At 36.4% G+C, this 20254-nt stretch overlaps 2 protein-coding genes and 1 non-coding gene across 9 annotated transcripts; all 3 read left to right on the top strand.

The window, feature by feature from the left end:
• The first annotated feature begins 1160 nt into the window (after positions 1–1160).
• Positions 1161–7507, top strand: LOC122017729 (AUGMIN subunit 8-like). 4 transcript variants are annotated; one of them, XM_042575407.1, is made up of 8 exons: positions 1161–1382; positions 1629–1676; positions 2184–3589; positions 4245–4364; positions 4954–5070; positions 5242–5331; positions 5973–6080; positions 7014–7507. In XM_042575407.1, exons 3-8 carry the CDS (start codon positions 2243–2245, stop codon positions 7077–7079), a joined length of 1848 nt encoding a protein of 615 aa, XP_042431341.1. In that variant the 5' UTR covers positions 1161–1382; positions 1629–1676; positions 2184–2242; the 3' UTR covers positions 7080–7507. The 4 variants fall into 4 exon arrangements, with proteins under 4 accessions (XP_042431341.1, XP_042431338.1, XP_042431340.1 ...); XM_042575404.1 differs by having other exon boundaries at positions 1605–1676; XM_042575406.1 differs by lacking the exon at positions 1629–1676.
• Positions 7508–7974: 467 nt separating this feature from the next.
• On the top strand, positions 7975–8046 carry TRNAD-GUC. The gene has a single exon. It is a non-coding gene; the product is annotated as a tRNA-Asp (tRNA).
• Positions 8047–8251: 205 nt separating this feature from the next.
• On the top strand, positions 8252–20216 carry LOC122014508 (probable protein phosphatase 2C 11). Of its 4 annotated transcripts, none has more exons than XM_042570745.1 (13): positions 8252–8402; positions 9503–9678; positions 9808–9843; positions 9933–10050; positions 10650–10713; positions 17096–17201; positions 17331–17484; positions 18748–18873; positions 18980–19103; positions 19179–19255; positions 19353–19405; positions 19728–19782; positions 19887–20216. In XM_042570745.1, the coding sequence occupies exons 4-13, from the start codon at positions 9934–9936 to the stop codon at positions 20028–20030; spliced, it is 1020 nt and encodes a 339-aa protein (XP_042426679.1). In that variant the 5' UTR covers positions 8252–8402; positions 9503–9678; positions 9808–9843; position 9933; the 3' UTR covers positions 20031–20216. The 4 variants fall into 4 exon arrangements, with proteins under 4 accessions (XP_042426679.1, XP_042426680.1, XP_042426678.1 ...); XM_042570743.1 differs by having other exon boundaries at positions 8284–8475; XM_042570746.1 differs by lacking the exon at positions 9503–9678 and having other exon boundaries at positions 8273–8402.
• The last annotated feature ends 38 nt before the right edge of the window (positions 20217–20254 follow it).

Raw genomic sequence — 20254 nt, 5'->3', positions numbered from 1 at the left:
CATAGCACAACATGACCAATGCACTAATGAGTTGTGTTATGCTACCTGTATTATAATCATGTCAAGTTCGGGTCACCATATTTTACTCGTATCATACATTTATCATCTTTTACTCATCAAAAAGCAATATTTTACACATTATCAATCAATAGTAAATCAGAGCTTACAAATCCATCACATGGTTGGTAAAGAAAAAACATGATTGATTAATAAACAAACAATATTCATTAAAAAAAAAAAAGATAAGAAACTCTCAATAGATAAACAATCCAACCTCCTTGGCTTTATGCCCTTCAATGAAGAGATGCAATGGAAAAAAAAGGGGGACAAGCAATAAAGGGCTCAAAAGATGTTGCTCATCTATCTATTGATAGTTTCTCTCCTCTCGAAAGAAGAGGAGATTCATTGGTAGTGCATCAACCATCTTATAGGGGGATTCAAAGAGGGAAGTACTCCTCTTCCTCCGTTGGCAACGGTGCACCTCTCTTTATCTTTCCATTAGGTAAAAAAATGTATTCACTTATGAAATGCATCCCTTATATCGAAATACTCTTCTTCATCATCAAAGTATCCTTTAGCATTTTCTCAAAAATGTTAGATGAGTTTTGGGGATGTAAAATTCAAATAATATTTACAAAAAGCGAGAGTAGATTATGGTTTGGTTTGGCAATGCACATTTTGCTAATTGCAACTAATTTATTTTTATAAACATCAAACAAACACATGTTGTAATATTAATAATTTTTTTCAGCAAATTAATCAAATGCTGTAAGAGGATCCAATGCGTGGACATATTTGCATCCTTAAATTCTAAAAGCCATATCAACCGTGCACGAGGCGGTTGACTTTATATCGGTAATTGTGAAAGTTGACTTTTTCATAATGAAATGTAGTGCACACCCAAAAAGAATGATATAAGCTTCGAATACCAATTAAAATAAATCACTTGTTTTTCGAATGTACTCGGTGAGCAAATTAGGGGATGGTAAGATTTTAAATATCTGAATTATCAAAATAAAAATATTAGAAATGAGATTTAGGGTATAAATATATTTTTTTTCTTTTTAAAATATGGTAAGTTTGTTTAATATATATTTTTGTTTAAAAAAATTGTTAAATCTTAAAATAAAGATACTTAATCTACTGCTCTCTCTGCTATTTTATTAGTACCATCGCATGATCCTTCAACGCCTTTCGTAACCGAAACATCTCCTCCCGGTCGTCCTCCCTTCTCCTTTTCATCGTACGAATTCCGCAGGACAGCCCATCAAAATCCCTTCTTTTTCTTGTTCTTGCACTCCGATTCTTTGATATTTCTCGCCCAATTTCTTTCGCCGGCTCTTCGGGGTTGGGTCGGATTCTGCATCGGCGGGATTTCAGAGGTCAGATGCTCCAAGTCTTTAGTTGGAGAGTTCTTAAATAATGTTTTTGGAATTCGTCTTCGTGGTTTCGTCTAGTTTTTTTTTTCTTGTCTCGGATTGATGGAATCTATGGGTTTAGTTGAAGATTTAAAGTTCTGGATGCACATTGTGGATGCTAAGAAATTGAAAATGTTTTGTAATTTTTTTGTTTGTTTCAATTTGATTTTTCAAATTTTCTGACAGGAGTTGTTGTTCTAAAATCCCTAGAATCTCCATGTATGAGAAGGATCTCCTCGAATCGCCATCGGTCTGCAGGTGAACTCTCGTTTTCCTAGATCTTACTTTGTTTCCATTACCTTTGCCACTCATCTCTCTCTTCGGTATTAATTTCTGCGTCTCTAGTAAGAAAAATTGGCTAGAATACAAACGATTATCCATCTTCGACTTGGCGATTCTTCCCTTATTCCCATGAAATCTGATAGTCATCTTTCAGTTTTCCACCAGCTGCACTGCTTTACTCTCCTTCCTCCTCAGCACTCTCATCCTCTACAGTAAACTGTAGCATCGTGATATTTTTTGCTTTGATCTGCTTTATTCCTTAAGAATTTGGTGTGAGGATTCATCTGAAAGTTCCATTGTACGATTCTTTCATCTTAATTTTTTTGTTTGCCATTATGCATGCTTTTCCTTCGTAATTTTTATTTTGCGTGATAAAAACCCCACAATTTCCTCCAAAAAAGAAAAACGAAATCTGCTTGACTGGTGTTTTTGGTTTGCTTAATTTATGAATTCACCTAACTGATGGAGGGACTTTTGTGACAGATTTGTGGTTGTGGAAGTGTTGTAATCGACAATGTAGTTTCATGTGAAGGCAGCAGTTAATGGATGCACGTAACATTGAGCCCCTTGGTGCTACAGCACAGTCGAAGTCCACTCAGGAAGAAGATAATTCTGGTCCACCATTGCTCCCTTCAGAGAAAAGCAATACCACTCTGGCCACCCGTAAGCCTCGCACTGTTGCTTCTAGATACATGAATGGGATCTCACCCACTCCAGTTTCACCGTCTAGTAACTCAAAACGATGCTCCTCTCCAATTTCTAGTTGCAGTCACACGTCCACTGTGCCTGGGATGTCAATGCCTAAGCGATCCCAGTCAGCTGAGAGGAGACCAGCGAAGCCTTCACCAAGGTTTTCTGCACCATCATCCCCATCTAGACCTTCTACTCCACCTTCTCCATCTTCTAGATCAGCAACTCCAGTCCGAGATGCTATTGTAACTCACAATACCGCACGACACTTGCTCAGCAACAAGGCACGAGATGGTTTGTGGCCTTCAATGCGGAGCCTATCTTCTTCTTTCCAGTCAGAATCTCTTGTAGTTCAGGAAAAAAAGAGAGAAAAGTTTGTGGCAAATTCCTCCTCTGTTAAATCAATTAAGTCTTTAGCTGATGCTGATGCTGTATCTGAGAGGAAGAGGACTCCTTTGAGAGGAAGAAACTCATCTGACCAATCAGAGAATTCCAAACCACCAGGAAACTTGAATGCAAAGATCTTAGATCAACATCGGTGGCCAGCTATGATGGGAGGGAGATTGCCTCCAAGTGTCATGTCTAGAAGTTTGGATCTATCTGATAAAATTAGCAAATCAACTAGAACAATTGCTTCACGAGGAGTCTCCCCTAATAGAATCAATCACTCTACTGATAGTGCATCCAGAGATTCCAAGTTCTCACTAAGTAATAAATCTGAACAATCATTGAATCATGGAGGTAGAAAAGTAGAACGAGATGTGAAACCTGTTGTAAGTTCATCACAAACTACTATGAGGTCTTCATCTGCAAAACGCCCAAGTAGTAATCAGTCATCAGGCTCTCCAGGTTTGCGTCCTTCATCACCTAGTGCTCGGTTACCAGTCATCCCAGGTTTGCATCATCCTTCGTCTCCAAGTAAGGTTTTATCAGCATCATCATTGACATCTAAGGGGATGATGAGTCCTTTGAGGACAAGGCCATCTTCCCCAATGTCATTGTCAACCAATGTTACTAGCAGAGCTGGTGGTGCTTCCTCTGTCTTTAAGTGTAGTGGTGATGTGCAAAGAGGAAAGTTAACTGCCAGTGAGATAGAAGATGCTCATCAGCTGAAATTGCTGTATAATGCAATTATGCAGTGGCACTTTGTCAATGCCCAAACAAACAATACATTGTCAATTCAAAGAATGAGGACAGAGGTTGGGTTTTGGTTACTCAGATTACATCATTTAATCATTATAAACTTTTAATTCTAGCAGGTTCTTTGATTCTTCTTTTGTTAGACTCCATTATTATTATTATTATTATTTAAATTTGTTAGTGTTTATTCACTTTGCTATAAGTATGAAATATTAACTAATCATGACGATCGCATTAATTTTGTATGACATTTACTTTAATTATGTGTAAGTTCATCTCTGTCATCCTGTCTAATAATGTCTAGTTAGAAGTTCTCACATAGATCTTTGGCATACAATATCTGGCATCATTCTTTTACAGGTTTTCATGCCTGATGGTATTTGGTAATTAGCTTACGTCGTCCGTCCACTATGTTTCTGAGATGACGCAAAAACAAACTTTTATTCACATGCTTTACTTGATTACCTTTGTTCTTCTAGTTTTCATTATAAGCCACATATTAGAGAAGGGGTGGGGGGTAGGGTGGTGGTGAGGGGACAGATTGATAAGTTGAATCTTCTGTTGCTCGCATTAAGTTTAGTCTTGGTTTTCCTATATTGCCATCCCTATCACTGTGTCTATACTTCTGTGCCCAAAAAACCATGATTACTACAGGTACAATCTGGCTCGGCAAACTTGGTTAACATGGTTATTTTGTTTTTGGTTCTCTTACAGAATCTTCTTCAGAACGTCTGGAATAATATGTCAATGGTGCGTGATTCTGTCACCATGAAAAGGATTGGTGTGCATCAATTGCAGGGGGACTTGAGGTTGGGTATTAGTTTGAAAGAACAGGTAAGAAATGGTTCATTTAGTTCTTTTTCCCTCGTAAATTCCTCATAGTACACAGTATACACTCAATTGATTTTATCCTGATCAGTACAATTTGTAGCTTTAAGAAATTTTATGTCTAAGCATTCTTATAAGAGTTAATTGTGCCATGAATCTTTGGAATACCAACTAGACCCGAGATCATAAGATTTTTGAGTCAATGCAATTAAAGAATATAAGCTTATTATATATTTTTCTTTTCCTAGATTTAAAAATCCAGTAAGTGATTTTCTCTCTATATTCAGCTCATGTTCTGTAGAAATTATCTTATGCTTCAAACACTGTTTTATCATTTTGGAATTCAAATACTCCTCATTTCTACAATTCTTCCTATCTATAAAACATTGGCACATTCCTTATTTTTATTTATCATCTAAATTCACATGACATCAAAATTATCAATTTGATTTTCCGTACTGATCACAATATTTCCAAAGATCTTTTTACTTCTAATGTAGGCTTGGAGATATTCTACCAACATTTTTCTATGTGATAGTCATTTATTGTTACTCTTATTAATTTCTAAAGAGATCTTGTTTGGAAAATCTTCTAGATGACATATCTTGAACAATGGGCGACACTAGAAAAGGATCACTTTAGCTCTTTGTCTGGGGCAATCAAAGCTTTAAATTCAAGCACTCTACGGCTCCCTATTACAGGAGGAGCAAAGGTGTTATATGCTACAGTTAGTTTTCATTTCATATGTAGTATGAAGGATTCCAATACTGCTTGGACGAAGGATATATATATATATATTCTTAACAACTTCTACTAGAATATGAAATTTTTGGTAGATATCTATGTTTTAATCAACCAAATATTTTTTGTCTCTATTTTACAGGCAGATATAACTGATATGAAGAATGCAGTTAGTTCAGCAGTTGATATATTGCAAGCCATGGGCTCCTGTGTCTGTCGTTTATTGTCTAGGGTAAAATTTTATCACTATTTACCACTAAAGTATTTTATTTGATTCATATGTTTGTCACTAAGGAACTTAGGATTGATGGACATGCATTCACTCTGAGCTAATCTTGTAACTTTCTTTCTCGCGCAATTTTTTGGGCATATCCTACATTTTTCCTCGTGGAACTCAATATGCTTCTCTATTGTGTTGGAGTTGTTTGTGTGGGACACCTTTTTGATGAAATTGGTTGCATACATGACCCATTGGCTTCTTTAGGAAACAATCAAATTTAGAGTAGGAGAATAAGCTTAATATTGGAATTATCTACTGCAAGGTTTTGCCCAAGGTCACATTCTGTCACATGGCCTGGTTTGTAAATATCATAAGACATATCTGTTTGCCCAAAGTTTTAAACACATTGAGAATGTAAATTGTGTTTTAGAATCTTCAGAAGATAAAATGGATACCAAGGTTAAATTTTATAGAGGAAGTTTTCTATGTCTGAGTTTGATATGACACAGTAGAAGAATCTGAATATCTTTGCATTTCACATACACGAATATTTTTTCAATTTTGATAGAATTAATTTCATTCATTTTAGGCTGATCGTTTTAGTGCTTTTGAGTTTGATAATGACTTCTTTATTTGGGTTTTATGTTTACTAGGTTGAAGTTACAAAGTCTCTCATTTCTGAGATTAAAGCTGCTGCCGAAAACGAAAAATCCATGCTTGATGAATGCATGAAGTTACTAGCTTTTGCTGCAGCTGAGCAGGTTTGTGATGCTGAACTGTGGCTTTACAAAATCAAATCATTCCTACTGAACTTCTTACTTCATTTGGTGTGTATTTGCTGCTGATTTATAAGAACCATTTCAATCATTATTATAAGTTGTCTGGAATCAACTTTTTAACACAAACATATACATTAAATCGCAAGGAAAACATAACTCCTACTTAGTTCAGTATCGACCTGCATCTAAACCTAGAAAGCAGTAATATAGAATTTGCCATGTTGATGTCAAACAAAAAGAAACGAGAGTTGAAATTATGAAATTGAAAATTGCTAACTACGAACTGAAATGATGCACAGCTGTTTGCCAAGCATCTGGTTGGGACAAGGCTGAGAAAAGTCTATCTTTATGACGGCCAATCCTTTAAATATCAAAGAGTTGAAAGAGTATGATAATCCTGATTTTCGCTTTATTATTAAAGTTTTATTATACTGTCATATTCATCGTCATCAAGTTGATTTTTCTCAACTATGTGAGGTTGGTTATGAATCTTAACCTTCCATTAATATATATGCACCGTTATATCAAACAGTTTTCTACTGTATCATATAACTAAAAGTTTCTGAGATTTTCCTTAAAATTAGGACCAGCAAACAACTCTTGAACTAATAATTATCATATTGTATTATATAACAAAAAGTTTGTGAGGCTTCCCTTAGAATTAGGACGAGCAAGAAACTCTTGAACTAATAAACTTAGTCTTAGGATTTTCAAGCCTTAATCTATGCCCATCTTGAGATGGAACAGTTTGAAATTATATAGGATTCATATAGCAACAGGGAACCATACTGTAACAAAGTTATTCAATGCAATTGGGACTCCAGAAATTTACATTATTTTACTCGTAGGATTCTGTCAATCGCATCTGATGTGTGCCAACAATCAACTATGGTTTTCCACTGCTTTATCAAACAGGTGCAGGAGTCCAGTCTCAGGGCACATTTGATGCATCTCAGCAAAGATGCTCGCAAGCTAAATTAGCAAAACGAGTTACCAGATGATGTGATCGATGCTTATCGTGCGCAGCAGTCATTGATTAGAAGAGACTTTTTGCCTCTTCTACTCACTTTTTGCCTCTCCAGAGGGCCAAGCTACATGCATTTCCCAGTGCAATACTGCAAATAGCCCACTGAAACAGAAAGCATTGAAGGATAGAAAGCCAAAGAATAGTGGCAGTAAGAATGCAGGACTGCTACTCGTAAAAAGAGACAGTCCTCGAATTTACTAACCACATACTCATCGATGATATGTCACCCAGAATAATTAGGTCTGATCTTTAAAAGTTTTTGATTACTAATTGGTGTACTTATTTGATGTAGATCACAGTGGCATTCCGTAGCACTCAGTTTCATTAGCTTGCAAATTAGTATATTTTTCTTTCAAAAAGAAGAGAAAACTGAAGTTCACCACGGCTGGTTCAATGTGGTCGAATCTGGTTTAGATCGATGCAGTGTGAATATTATGGTCGAACAAGGATTTTATCTGATTTCTGTTGAAATAGCCAAAATGTATGTGTTCCTATCGATCTTGTCTGGCTTCAACATCACATTTGGCATTGTGCAAAAGTTAATATGAACAGTTGCAACTCCAACTCACTTCTTGATGCCTAAATTTCCATGATCTCGTAATCAAAACAAAGTGATGTAATCATAGAAAGAACTGCCAACAAATATAAATCTTAAGAAATCCATAAGTGAACAAACATAAATTTTTAAACGTCTTATATATATATATATATATTATTACAATGGTAAGTATTGAGAATATTTTACAAATTCGCATAAATTTTAAAACATAGTTTTGTAGCAAATAATTATTAACAAAAAAGGAAAAATAAAACTTGATTTGAGTAAAAAAAAATGCGAAGAATAGCAATGTCGTTGTAGGATAGTGGTGAGTATTCCCGCCTGTCACGCGGGTGACCCGGGTTCGATCCCCGGCAACGGCGAATTGTTAACTATTTTTGGCATTTCCTGCAATCTGTGTTCATAAAAAATGATTTCTTACATTTATTAGCATTTAATTGAAATTTTCTTTTAAATTCTCCTCGCTGCCGGTTCTATGCCTTCGTTTATTTGGTTTGACCATTAATCCTCGGCACGTGGCATCTACAGATTGCCACGCAGTCTTCGAAAAGTCAATAAAATTGCCCCCAAAAAGAAAAAAAGAAATCCATAAAGATTATCGCCCTTTCTTCGTCGCCAATAAATTCTTCCGTTCCTGCCGTCTCCATTCTTTTTCCATTTTCCCTCCCCAACGGCTCCAATCCACCGCCGACGGCGTAGATCCAAGGTGCCTTCGTGAGTAAGTCCCCATTGCATCCTTCTTCTAGTTGGATCGCCTCTTCGCGGAATCGATCCTTTGCTTCGTGGCTTAGGTTTCCGTTCCCCCTCCTCGTTTGATCTCTGTGTACTGTTGACCTATTGGGAAATTTTCTTGTTTATAAGTTCCTTATGCATCTCTTTCGTTTATTTTTTTAAGATCGAATTTGCATTTACCTCTTAGTCAGTGTACTTAGACCATATGTACAAGACCCTTTTATTTGTTTCTTTTTTGGACCCAGCGCCGGCGGATGCTGACGATCATAGTGGTGTATTTACTGCTCAAGAATTTATGCCGAAGTTGTGTGTGTGTGTGTTTCCTTTTTACATGTATTTCTTGAATGGAAGCAAAGATTGTATTTGAAATAGAGCTGTAGAAGTGATGATTACCTAATTGCTCTTGTGGGATTATCTTTTAGTTAACCTAGTTGACTCGGTGCATTTTGGCCAGGCATCTTGTATTATGCTTTATTTTTTAGGAAAGTTATGGTTGATGATATACTGAATGTACATTTAGTGCTCTTTTGTTGTATTATCACAATTAAGGAAGGACCGCATTATCCACCCATAATAAAGTCAAACTCACAAATGACCATCATCAATTCCGTGGTTACTGTACAAGAAAGCATTCAATTTCGTGTCATGAATTGTATATTATAATTATTAAGGGAATGATATAAAGCTGTTAAGTTTATAACATATCTTGCTGATTTAAACATGCGAGTGAACTGAAAGCCAGGACTTGACAGCAGCATGACTTCTCATGTTCATTGCACTGTCCTGTAGTATGCTGTCAATGCATGATCCATCAAATTGAAAAAGGAGATTTCTGGTAGTTTTTAGTTTGTTATCTGTGAGGTAATGATACAATTCAATGTGGAACTGCTAATTATCTTTTTATATCTATATTTTGTATTGAATAATATGCTTGAATAACATGTGATACATGTATTCTGTGATTGACCGCACTTCGAGGCCTTCTGTTCTAGTTAATCTTTCCTATATAACCATCTAAGTGCACTAATTTATAACTAAAGTGAATACTGAAAAGGATGACACTGTAATGATAAAAACTTCCTACAGAACAAGCGCGTACTGGGATGACACTTACCATTTCCTTGGGTTCATGGAGATGCAGACTTGGTGGTTATTGACGTTACATCAGAAGAAACAGTTGAAGAATTATTTAAAATTTCCTTTTGTTTCCTACAAATAATACGGCTAAAGACTTGCTTTTTCATACTCCATCACTCCGATAGGTGTGGAATTTGGGTTACATATGGAATTTGGGTTTTTTTTTCCTTTGATTAGTTGTTATTCGAGCTAACTGTATTTATTTGTTTGCTGATTTCTTTTTTTTTTCCTTTTTTTTTTTCTCTCGACGGTAGCAAGTTGTATTACGGGATTCGGCAGTGCCATAACAGGTAATGGTACATATATGTCTTGAATATTTTGATTGTCCTTTATGCTTGTACATTTTGACAAACTTTTAATGGTCATACCTGTTGCTCAGTATGGGAATCTACTTAAGCACTCCAAAAACTGAGAAATTTTCCGAAGATGGTGGGAATGCTAAAGTTAGGTTTGGTTTGTCATCTATGCAAGGTTGGCGTGCAAATATGGAGGATGCGGTAAATGCTAAAACTGTCTAATCTTAATTGAAAATAAAAAAATCAGATAAGATTGATTGCATCATCATCATCTGCTCATCCTAGATGTGATCTTGCATTATGTTCCTATGGAGTTTTGTTTCTTTTTACATGCATTTTAATGTGAAGGAATCTTACTCAGTGCTGTTTTCCTGCTTTCTTGTTGGGGCAATCCACCTTCACACTTGGCAACTGAGGTCATTAACAGTAGTTTAGTTGTTGCTTCTGGTAATACTCATGCATGTTTTATACAATGAACTCTTTAGTAATTCCCTAGTTGAAACATATGCATGCCATTGTATTTAGTTATTGAAAAGCAGGTATGTTAACAAATTTAAGAAATCTGTCCAGTACTAGCTCAGGTTTGTGGTTTATTTACAATATATTGAATCTTGTTTTTTTAATAAAGAAAATGGAATGGCTTATTGTATCAATTGTATTTGTCTTTTTCTTATACTAGTTGTGATTACCTTCCATTTATTATTGACTTGCATAATTATTTTCTAGTGTATTCACACTAGTTGGTTTAATTAATTAAGGATCCATGTGTACCAATTTTTATCTTACATTGCAATTCCCAGCATGCTGCTGTGCCAGATCTTGATGATTGCACATCGTTCTTTGGTGTTTATGACGGCCATGGAGGTACACTTTCAATTTAATGTGCTTCCTAAGGATAGAAATTAATTATCTTATGCAAAGCTTTTTTTATAATTATTAATAGGCCATATAACTTCTGGACATTTAATGATTAGTCTTTTCTGTATATTTTGATAAGTAATTCATTAGCATTTTAAAAAATTAGATGAATAATGTCAGGACTAGGATATACCAACCAAGTAGCTTTCATACACAAATCTCTACATCTAGTTTCTCTTTGTGCCAGACACCAGGCTTTCCTACAATTTATTAATGTTATAATAAGTTGCTATTCTTTAGTATTCATGTTGTAGTTTTTGTCATTTATGTATTGAATATTACTTAACTCTGCTTGTTTTGTCCTAGTTTAGCCATCTGTTAAATATTTTCTTCCTTCCTAGTCTGTAAGGTATCATTCTTATACTTCAAACTTTGTATGCTTACTACTTTTTTTGAGTTCTCATTATATGTTATTCTACCTTTTGGATCCTACAAGAATTGACCTTGTCACATTTCTCATCTTTTTGCCATCAAAGTCCACATGATATAACAATTTTTTTTCCAAACTCCTTTCTATCTATGAAAATTTCTATGTTATTGTCTCTAAAATTTCACCATTTAGGCTAGGTTTGGTAGAAGGAAATGAAATGGAATGAAATGATAAGTGGAATCCATTCCATTTCTTCATATGGTTGCATTAATAGTACAATATGACAAACGGAGTAATTCATTTTATGTTTCTCATTTAGTCTAATCTGGTTAATATAACTAGGTTGTTATATTTGGTCCATCCACGACTAGCCTGCTTGCCATCTAAGTTGCTATCAATCTGAATTGCTCGATTTGTCCAACATGTACTATTTGTTGGATCACTAGTGACCGGCCAGAGGAGGGTGAATAGCCTACACAATAAAAAAACAAAAAATCCTTTCTTGACTTATAGCTTTACCAATATTAACACTTGTATAAAACAAATAAAAACTAAATAGAGAAAAAAAGAGGCACAACTATTTACTTGGTTACAATCGGGGAGTTTGTTAATCCAAGGATGATGAAAAGCTCAATATTGTCTCCTTCGGGCGGAAAAGCCTCTTACAACAATCAAAGCTCACAATCACGAAGCTAAATAGACAGGTAAATGATTACAAGTGTTGTTTCTCTCTTTTTCAGTTGTATTTTAGCTTCTGGGACTAGGGTTGTATTTATAGCTCTGGTCGGGGCGCCTGGAAGGGTTCTGGGCGTTTGGAGGGGGATAAAACTTTATCCTTCCGCAACGGATCACGTTTGACGCAATCCTTCTTGCTCCGACTCCGCTTTCTTAGGTCGGGTCTTCCGCATTGGCTCCGGCTCTGGCTCCACTTGGGTGATCTCGGCCTTCCGGAATAGGGTTCACCCGAACCCAACTTCCGGCCTTCAAGCAAGCTTCCGCTTTGGCTTCTCATCCCTCGAAAACGTTGCACGCCTCCTCGTCTGCCCGCGTACTCTTCCGCAGCACTCGTCCCTCGAATGCACCGAGCCCATCAGCTCTCTCCCGTGCCGTCCTTCTTACTAGCTGTGTCTTTTGTTTGACTTCCTATGCTCCTAAGCTATTGCATACTTAGACACTGGGTTAAATACCAACAGGACCTAACCTAACTTGATTTGATCACATCAAAATCACCTTGGGTACCAACAATCTCTTCATTTTTGACGTGATCAAATCCAAGTTAAGTTAGGGTAAACAAATAGTAATAATTAAAAAAAGATTTGTAAGTATAAAAATTAAGTGCAAAAATTATCATTTGAAATACTGCCCTCCCCTAGACTTAATCTTTATTATTCCCTCTTTTGATTACATTAAAAATGGGGTACCAAAAAAAATTCTACTTAACAATGATAAAAAGTCTAAGGGTTATTTAAAAAAATATGAAAGTTTAAGAAAAAAGATTGAGTTTTAAAAAAAACTTGGAAATGTTTTACAAAAAAAAATAAATTAACAAGGACTTGAAAATTTTCCAACTGTTTACTAAAAATTTAAAAGCATCATGTGAGATAAACAATTCATAATTTATTATTATTATTATTATTATTATAGATGAGTGAGAAGAAAAAAATCTAACTAATTTCTTGTGGAATTTTGACAAACATTAAAAGCATTATTTAATTATAATTAAATGCTTAACAATTAGCCAATTAAACATTCATTTTAGTAATTAGTTTCCAGGCTGTGGCGAGACACTAGACCTTCTTGGTTATTAAAGCAACAACCACTTTCTAGACAAAGTCTCTTAAAGAAATTAAACATTTAATTTCCTCTATGAAAACCCTAATTTTAAAGACATTCAATTCGAATATGATTTTGAAACCCAATATAGGTTCCTTCCTACTGTGTTAATTAAAAATTTCTTAGGAATATATGTCTGTGAAAATTTTCAAATTTGTTCCTTATGATATTTGAAGTGCTATGCTTTTTTCCGATATCGCTCCCCCTTCATCGATGCGCTCGATGCTCATTTCGGACGAGCTTGCTTTGTTTTCGTCTTTTTGATGACTTGCTACTAACGCAAATTCGGTGATGGCTTCGATCTCTGATTCAGATGATGTGTCATCTCACGTCGCCTTTAGATTATACTTAGGTCGGGCTGACTTCTTGTTCTTTTTCTTGTCCTTGCTCTTGTCCTTTAATTTTGGGCAATTATCTTTGACATGCCCTTCTTCATTGTAGTCGTAGCATCTTATTTTTCTTTTTCTTCTTGTACCTTGCACTTTATTAAATTTGTTAGATTTAATAATTTTTTAAATCTACTTACCATTAATGTTGTTTCGTCATCATCGAGAGAAGATTCTGAATCTTGTTCATCCATCTTTGCCTTTAAGACAATGTTGTGCTTCTAAAGTATAGAAAGATCCTTACATATATAATAGGCATCTACTAATGATGCCCATTCAGTATTTCTAGGGAATGCATTAAGCGTGTACCTTAGCGAATTTCGATTGCTTACCTTTTCTCTGAGATTCGTGAGTCCGGTGATGAGCTCCTTGATCCTTGAGTGAAGGTGTGCAACTGTTTCGCCTTCTTCTAGTTTGATATTGCTGAACTGGTTTCTCAGCAAATCATGTCTCGCGAGTTTCGCCTCCAAGGTTCCTTCGTGTAGTTCCAGGAATTTCTCCCAGAGCTCCTTGGCAGACTCGTAGGTTCTAATCCGGTTGACTTCTTGCCTGTGGCAGTAAGACACTTAGCAGATGGAACTCTGCTTTGCCGTTTGCCACGAAGTCGGTTTGCTCTTTCTTGGTCCATTGGTGTTTTTCTTTGTCTTCGGGCGCTACAAAACTAAATTCCATTATCAAGAGTAAATCAAAATCTGTTTTAAAAAATACCTCCATCCTTTTCTTCCAACTCATGAATTTCCACTTCGAATTTTGGTGGGTAGATGCTCGGTTCGGCCATCTTGTGTGTTTCGTTCGGCGGTTAGTCCTTCTAAAACAAACTCGTTCTGATACCACTTGTTGGATCGTTGGCGACCAACTAGAGGGGGGAGGGGGGTGAATAGTCTGCACAATAAGAAAACAAAAAATCCTTTCTCGACTTATAGCTTTATCAATATTAACACTTGTATAAAATAAATAAAAACTAAATAGAGAAAAGAAGAGGCACTACAACTGGGGAGGTTGTTAATCTAAGGATGATGAAAAGCTCAATATTGTCTCCTTCGGGCGGAGAAGCCTCCTACAACAATCAAAGCTCACAATCATGAAGCTAAATAGACAAGTAAATGATTACAAGTGTTGTTTCTCTCTTTTTCATTTGTATTTTAGCTTATGGGACTAGGGATGTATTTATAGTCCTGGTCGGGGCGCCTGGAAGGGTTTCAGGCGTCTGGAGGGGGATAAAATTTTATCCCCGCCACAACAGATCGCGTTTGACGCGATTCGGATAAGATTCAAGATCCAGGCGTCCGGATCCAAGTTAACACCTTGTTAACTGGGGAGGTTGTTAATCCAAGGATAATGAAAAACTCAATATTGTCTCCTTCGGGCGGAGAAGCCTCTTACAGCAATCAAAGCTCACAATCACGAAGCTAAATAGACAAGTAAATGATTACAAGTGTTGTTTCTCTCTTTTTCATTTGTATTTTAGCTTATGGGACTAGGGATGTATTTATAGTCCTGGTCGGGGCGCCTGGAAGGGTTTCAGGTGTCTAGAGGGGGATAAAATTTTATCCCCGCCACAACAGATCGCGTTTGACGCGATCCGGATAAGATTCAAGGTCCAGGCACCCGGACCCAAGTTAACACCTTGTTAACTTGTTTGGTCCGGGTTCTTGCTCCGGCTCCGCTTGCTTAGGTCCGGGTTTTCCGCTCCGGCTCCATTTGGGGTGATCTCGGCCTTCCAGAATAGGGCTTATCCGAACCCAACTTTCGGCCTTCAAGCAAGCTTCCGCTCCGGCTTCTTGTCCCTCGGAAACGCCGCGCGCCTTCTTCTCATTTGCCCGCGTACTTTTTCGCAGCACCTTGTCCCTCGAACGCACCGAGCCCGTTGGCTCTCTCCCGTGCCGTTCTTCTCTCTAGCTGCGTCTTTTGCTCGACTTCTTGTGCTCCTAAGCTCCTGCACACTTGGACACAGGGTTAAACACCAACAGGACCTAACCTAACTTGGTTTGATCACATCAAAACCACCTTGGGATACCAGCACTATCCACCCAACTTGCCTATTCTGCTTGACTACTCCTTCCATCCTTCTTCTCTTACCTATTTGTTCCATACATCAGTTCACTCGGTGTGCCCTGCTTGTTACGCCTACTAGTTTCAATTAGTCTGTGTGGTATGTTAGGGTCATTCAATTGCATTTGCTTCGTTGGTTGTTTGCCCACTCGACCCACCCATCCCGCACAACCATTCAATTGGCCAATTTGTTTGGTCACTTCAACCCGACCCATCTGATTTGCTTGATTGGTTCAACAGGTTTGAACCATTTAGGTTGCGTTTGGTTAGGGGTAATGTTATAAAATTTGTAATGTAGTGTAATGTAATTAATATTACATTACTACGTTTGGTGAAAGAGTTGTATACTATACATGTAATCTTTGATTACAAGGGTGATTACATTCTTTTGTTTGGTGTCCATTATTTTTTTATAAGGAGTGTAATTCATATTATTATAAAATGACAAAAATATCCTATGACCTCTGCCGGTGGCGGCCGTCGGTGCCTGGAGGCGGTGGTGGAGGCAGCGGCAGTGATGTCGACGACCGGTTAGTGTAGGAAATGGACTTGGGTTATATTTGACATTTAAATTTTAGTTAAACATTGAGCTTAGAATGTAATTGGATTACATGGTATGGGCCTTGTAATCCAGATTATAAAATTTTATTATTTTTTATAATCTAGATTATATTACATTACATTACAGCTTTAGAACTGTACTAAATAAAGTAATCAATATTGTAATGTAATCTTGATTACATTACAAGCCAGATTACCCCTCACCAAACGTAGCCTTAGTCCACTCATTTTATTTATCTTTGTTCAGATTTCAAGTAAATAATATTATAGTTAATAGAGGTGGATGACCTCTTCAACTATGAAATGAAATGAGTTTTTCCTTGGAATCAATTATTTCATTTCAAATTGTCCTTTAAACATTGGAGCAGATTATGGAGGGAATGATTTATTTCCTGTTCATTACGTCCCATTATATTAGTCAGGATTGATTATTGTTGACTATCTTTCTTGTAAAAAATGTCTGTTATGACTATTATCACTGTTAAAAATAATCCAATTCTTATTCTGCCATATTATAAGATGTAGTGAAATCCATAATAATACTATCCTCCTTTTTTTTCTTTGCTCATCATTATCCATTTTCAAGTTTCAACTTAAATTTCTCGTATGCTCTACCTACGGGTCTATTTAAATCCCTTGCAAGTGTAAGTTCTTTATTCATAGGTGCATAGATCATTTACCCTAGACTCTTTCTATTTTCCTTACATCTTTTTAGTTATCAATTTTCTCATAGTAATTTTCGTCCCTTGTCTCTTTATCTTCAATAACTTTATCCTTATAATTCTCAGATTTCTAAATCTTTCCTAACCGAGTATGGAATCTGCATGAAATTTTGCGATATTTCATTCTTTAACTTGTAATAAATTTTGGTCAATTCATGAAATCCTCTATGCAGGAGTTAGATGAAACTTGTTTCTCTATGGAGAACGCCTCCAGTACCCTGTTCTTAAGTTTTGTGTACTTTTTTTTCCCACTTGTTTCAATTTAGGGACTTTTGTGTGCTACAATTGCAAAACTTTTTTCATTTGATATAGTAAACCACTCTTCTATAACACTTATTACCTTAGTATATCTGTCAGATGTTTTGTATCACAGTTTAACCAGTAGCAAGGTTATATCTTTTCAGGAAAAGTGGTTGCCAAATTCTGTGCAAAATATCTACATACACAAGTTCTCAAGTTTGATCATCTTCTTGGAGATTTAACTGCTGCACTTCGAAGAGCATATTTTAGGTATCATTCTATATTTATCTTCGCTATTTCCAGAACTATCTTGAGCTTAGAAATTCATATTGATTATATTGGGTAGTGCCATAAATGAGAACTGGTACATCAATATATATGATAACTAATTTAATGCAGAATGGACGAGATGATGCGAGGCCAGAGAGGGTGGCGAGAGTTAGCTGTTCTGGGAGACAAGATGGACAGATTCACTGGCTACATTGAGGGCTTGATATGGTCCCCAAGGGGAGGTCATTCAGATGAACACGTAGATGAATGGACCTTTGAGGAGGTATCCTATCCATTTAGTTTCTTTGATACGTTAAAATGCATTATTTTTAAATGTTTTTTTAAAATTTTTTTTTTGGTAAGGATGGATGATTTTTTGAGTGTGAATCTGTATTTCATTTGTACTATGAATTTGCTAGATAAATGAGGCATTCAATCAGTCACAGCTATGAGATTTGTTATCATATGAATGAAGGCAGTTTGTTTCTGTGTTATCGTCTTTGTCCTACTCTTTCTGATGATAAGAGTTTCTTGGGGAAATCAAAATCCATTGCTACTTTTTTTTCCCTCTCCCTTGCGTGTGTATCTGAGATATTAAGCCACCTCAGCAATTAAATCTGCAGGAGAATTACAGTTCTATTAGGATGCTCTAAGGCTCATGCATCTGAAGTGAAAAATGTCTTAGTGTGGAAATATTGACAGAAATAGAAAAAAAAAATGTGAAAGCAAAGGAAGAGCCAAGTGTTGGAAAGAAGGATTGGAGTAGATACAGAGAAAGATATGAGAAAGTAATTAATCTATTTTCCTAGATATGCCATGCATTTGCATCTTCAGAATAGATGCTGCATTACAAAATGACATTTGTTGGAAAATCATCGCAGACATGTTGGTTGATCACAATATCCCATGAAAACTTTTTTACTATGCTACATTTAACACATAAAGGTGTGTGATTCTAGTTTTGTTTCATTGAAACTGAAATTATGTGACTAAATAATTATTTATTTTCTACCAGTACGAGGTAGTTGGTACATCTTGGTTCACATTTCGTATTATCTATCAATTCTGGGATACTTCCAGATTAGAAAACTAAATACAGGTAGTATTGTCCATATTATGGAGCAAGGTTTCTTTGATTAAGCTAAGGTTCTTCACCTGATGGTGATAGGGTTGTCTTTCAGTACTATGAAGTAGTTTATCCTGCTAATTCTTCTTTCTGTCTTTTCTCAACTCTCCTTGATGCTTAGCAGTCGAGTTGAAGAAGTTTGAACTTCATTATCCATGCTCTTATCAACTTTAGGGTTGCAGGCAGCAATTTAGACATCCTAACTTGCATATACCATTTTACTTCATTTCTTGGAGAAAAAAACAGAATCTATATCCATCTTATTTGTAAAATTCATTTTCCCCACAAAAAGATCAGCTGTTTGAGATTATATGCCCCTTGCCCATGCCCACATGCCCAAGCCAATGTGAAATAAGCATGTTCTTGTAATTACTATTCTATTGGAAAACTTAAAAAAAAACCCTTGCAATTCTTTCTTAGGGACCACATTCTGATTTTTCTGGGCCAACATCTGGATGCACAGCTTGTGTGGCTGTTATTAGGAACAATCAACTTTTTGTTGCAAATGCTGGTGATTCTCGCTGTGTGTTGTCAAGGAAGGGTCAGGTTTGTCCACAAGGAATCCTATTTTATGTGTGCGATCATATGCTTTACTACATCAATGGAAAATATTCTAGTTATGTGTATGTTTGTTCTTTTTCTTCTTTGATAGGCAGTCAGCTTGTCGACTGATCACAAACCAGGTCTTGAGGATGAGAAAGAGAGAATCCTAAAAGCAGGAGGATTTATCCATGCTGGACGAGTAAACGGAAGCTTAAACCTTGCAAGAGCAATTGGTATTTTCAGTGTTGTTAATTGAATTTTATGGCCCAATGAAGTGTGGCACCTTTGAGAAGAACCCTTCGTGTCAGGTGACATGGAATTTAAGCAAAATAAATTTTTACCTGCGGAAAAGCAAATTTTGACTTGCAATCCCGACATCAATATTGTGAGCACTTCACAGTTCTATTTTGAAATATTTAGTTCGAAAGCTCAGTTTGTTAAGAAGACCAGTCTATATATTTATATCTAACATGTGCTTGCAGGTGGAGCTATCTGATGATGACGAATTCATTGTTATAGCATGTGATGGAGTCTGGTAAGCCTTATCAGCGATTCTAGTTTCAAGATGACTTGGAATAGCATCGCTTTTCGTACTCAGGAAATTATAAACAATGTGAATTGTATATACTGAATGCAAGTTTCCCTGCCGCTGGAAATGAGATTTTATAGACATCGACTCACCATAAATGCTGGGATGGTATTTAACCCTAGAAACATCCCGATGGAAACTTATTGTTAATCAGTCTTCTATGTGATGTTATGTAGACAACCGTCTACCTAAAATATGAAATTGAATTTAACCCTCACTCTCATGCTTCCAAATTACTTGTTTGATCTTTTCTTCTGTCACATACCAGGGATTGCATGTCGAATCAGCAGCTAGTTGATTTTATCCATGAGCATCTTAGAACTGTGAGTGCCATTCTCCATGTTCTTTTTTCTCTGATAATTTTTCAGTGACTCTTAGCATGTGTGTTTTAAGTGGCTAAAGGCGCAAAGGTATGTCTTCACCGCAGGAAAGCTGCCTCTCTGCAGTATGTGAGCGAGTACTGGACAGGTGCTTGGCTCCGAGCACGCTCACTGGCGAGGGATGCGATAACATGACCATGATACTGGTGCAGTTGAAGAAGCCCATTGAGCCGAATGCTTCTCTTGCTTGACGACCGATTCTGATCTGGCACTAGCGTCTCTTGTTGTATCATTCTGTAGATTGGAACTGCATTGTACATGAATTATACGATGAATGACCTCTTCAAGATTGTAGTCTTTTTTTTTCCCTGACTTTGTAATTGTTTGGGGATATCAATAAATGTGTGAGACCCACTGCAGCCAAAACTAGTTTAACACGTCTAATGTCGAGCTTGCTCAATGTTATTTAAATTTA

The sequence above is a fragment of the Zingiber officinale genome, chromosome 8B (genome assembly GCF_018446385.1).
Source record: "Zingiber officinale cultivar Zhangliang chromosome 8B, Zo_v1.1, whole genome shotgun sequence".
Classification (NCBI taxonomy): Eukaryota; Viridiplantae; Streptophyta; class Magnoliopsida; order Zingiberales; family Zingiberaceae; genus Zingiber; species Zingiber officinale.
The sequence above is the reverse complement of the archived record's forward strand: the minus strand, read 5'-3'. Positions and strand labels throughout refer to the sequence as shown.

Excerpts from the sequence above, each read along its gene's own strand:
- LOC122014508 (XM_042570745.1), top strand. The coding sequence starts at position 9,934 with ATGGGAATCTACTTAAGCACTCCAAAAACTGAGAAATTTTCCGAAGAT. Across the intron at positions 10,051-10,649 it reads GTGCAAATATGGAGGATGCG|CATGCTGCTGTGCCAGATCT; the intron begins GTAAATGCTAAA and ends TGCAATTCCCAG. Across the intron at positions 10,714-17,095 it reads TGTTTATGACGGCCATGGAG|GAAAAGTGGTTGCCAAATTC; the intron begins GTACACTTTCAA and ends ATATCTTTTCAG.
- LOC122017729 (XM_042575406.1), top strand. The coding sequence starts at position 2,243 with ATGGATGCACGTAACATTGAGCCCCTTGGTGCTACAGCACAGTCGAAG. Across the intron at positions 3,590-4,244 it reads TTCAAAGAATGAGGACAGAG|AATCTTCTTCAGAACGTCTG; the intron begins GTTGGGTTTTGG and ends GTTCTCTTACAG. Across the intron at positions 6,081-7,013 it reads CTTTTGCTGCAGCTGAGCAG|GTGCAGGAGTCCAGTCTCAG; the intron begins GTTTGTGATGCT and ends TTTATCAAACAG.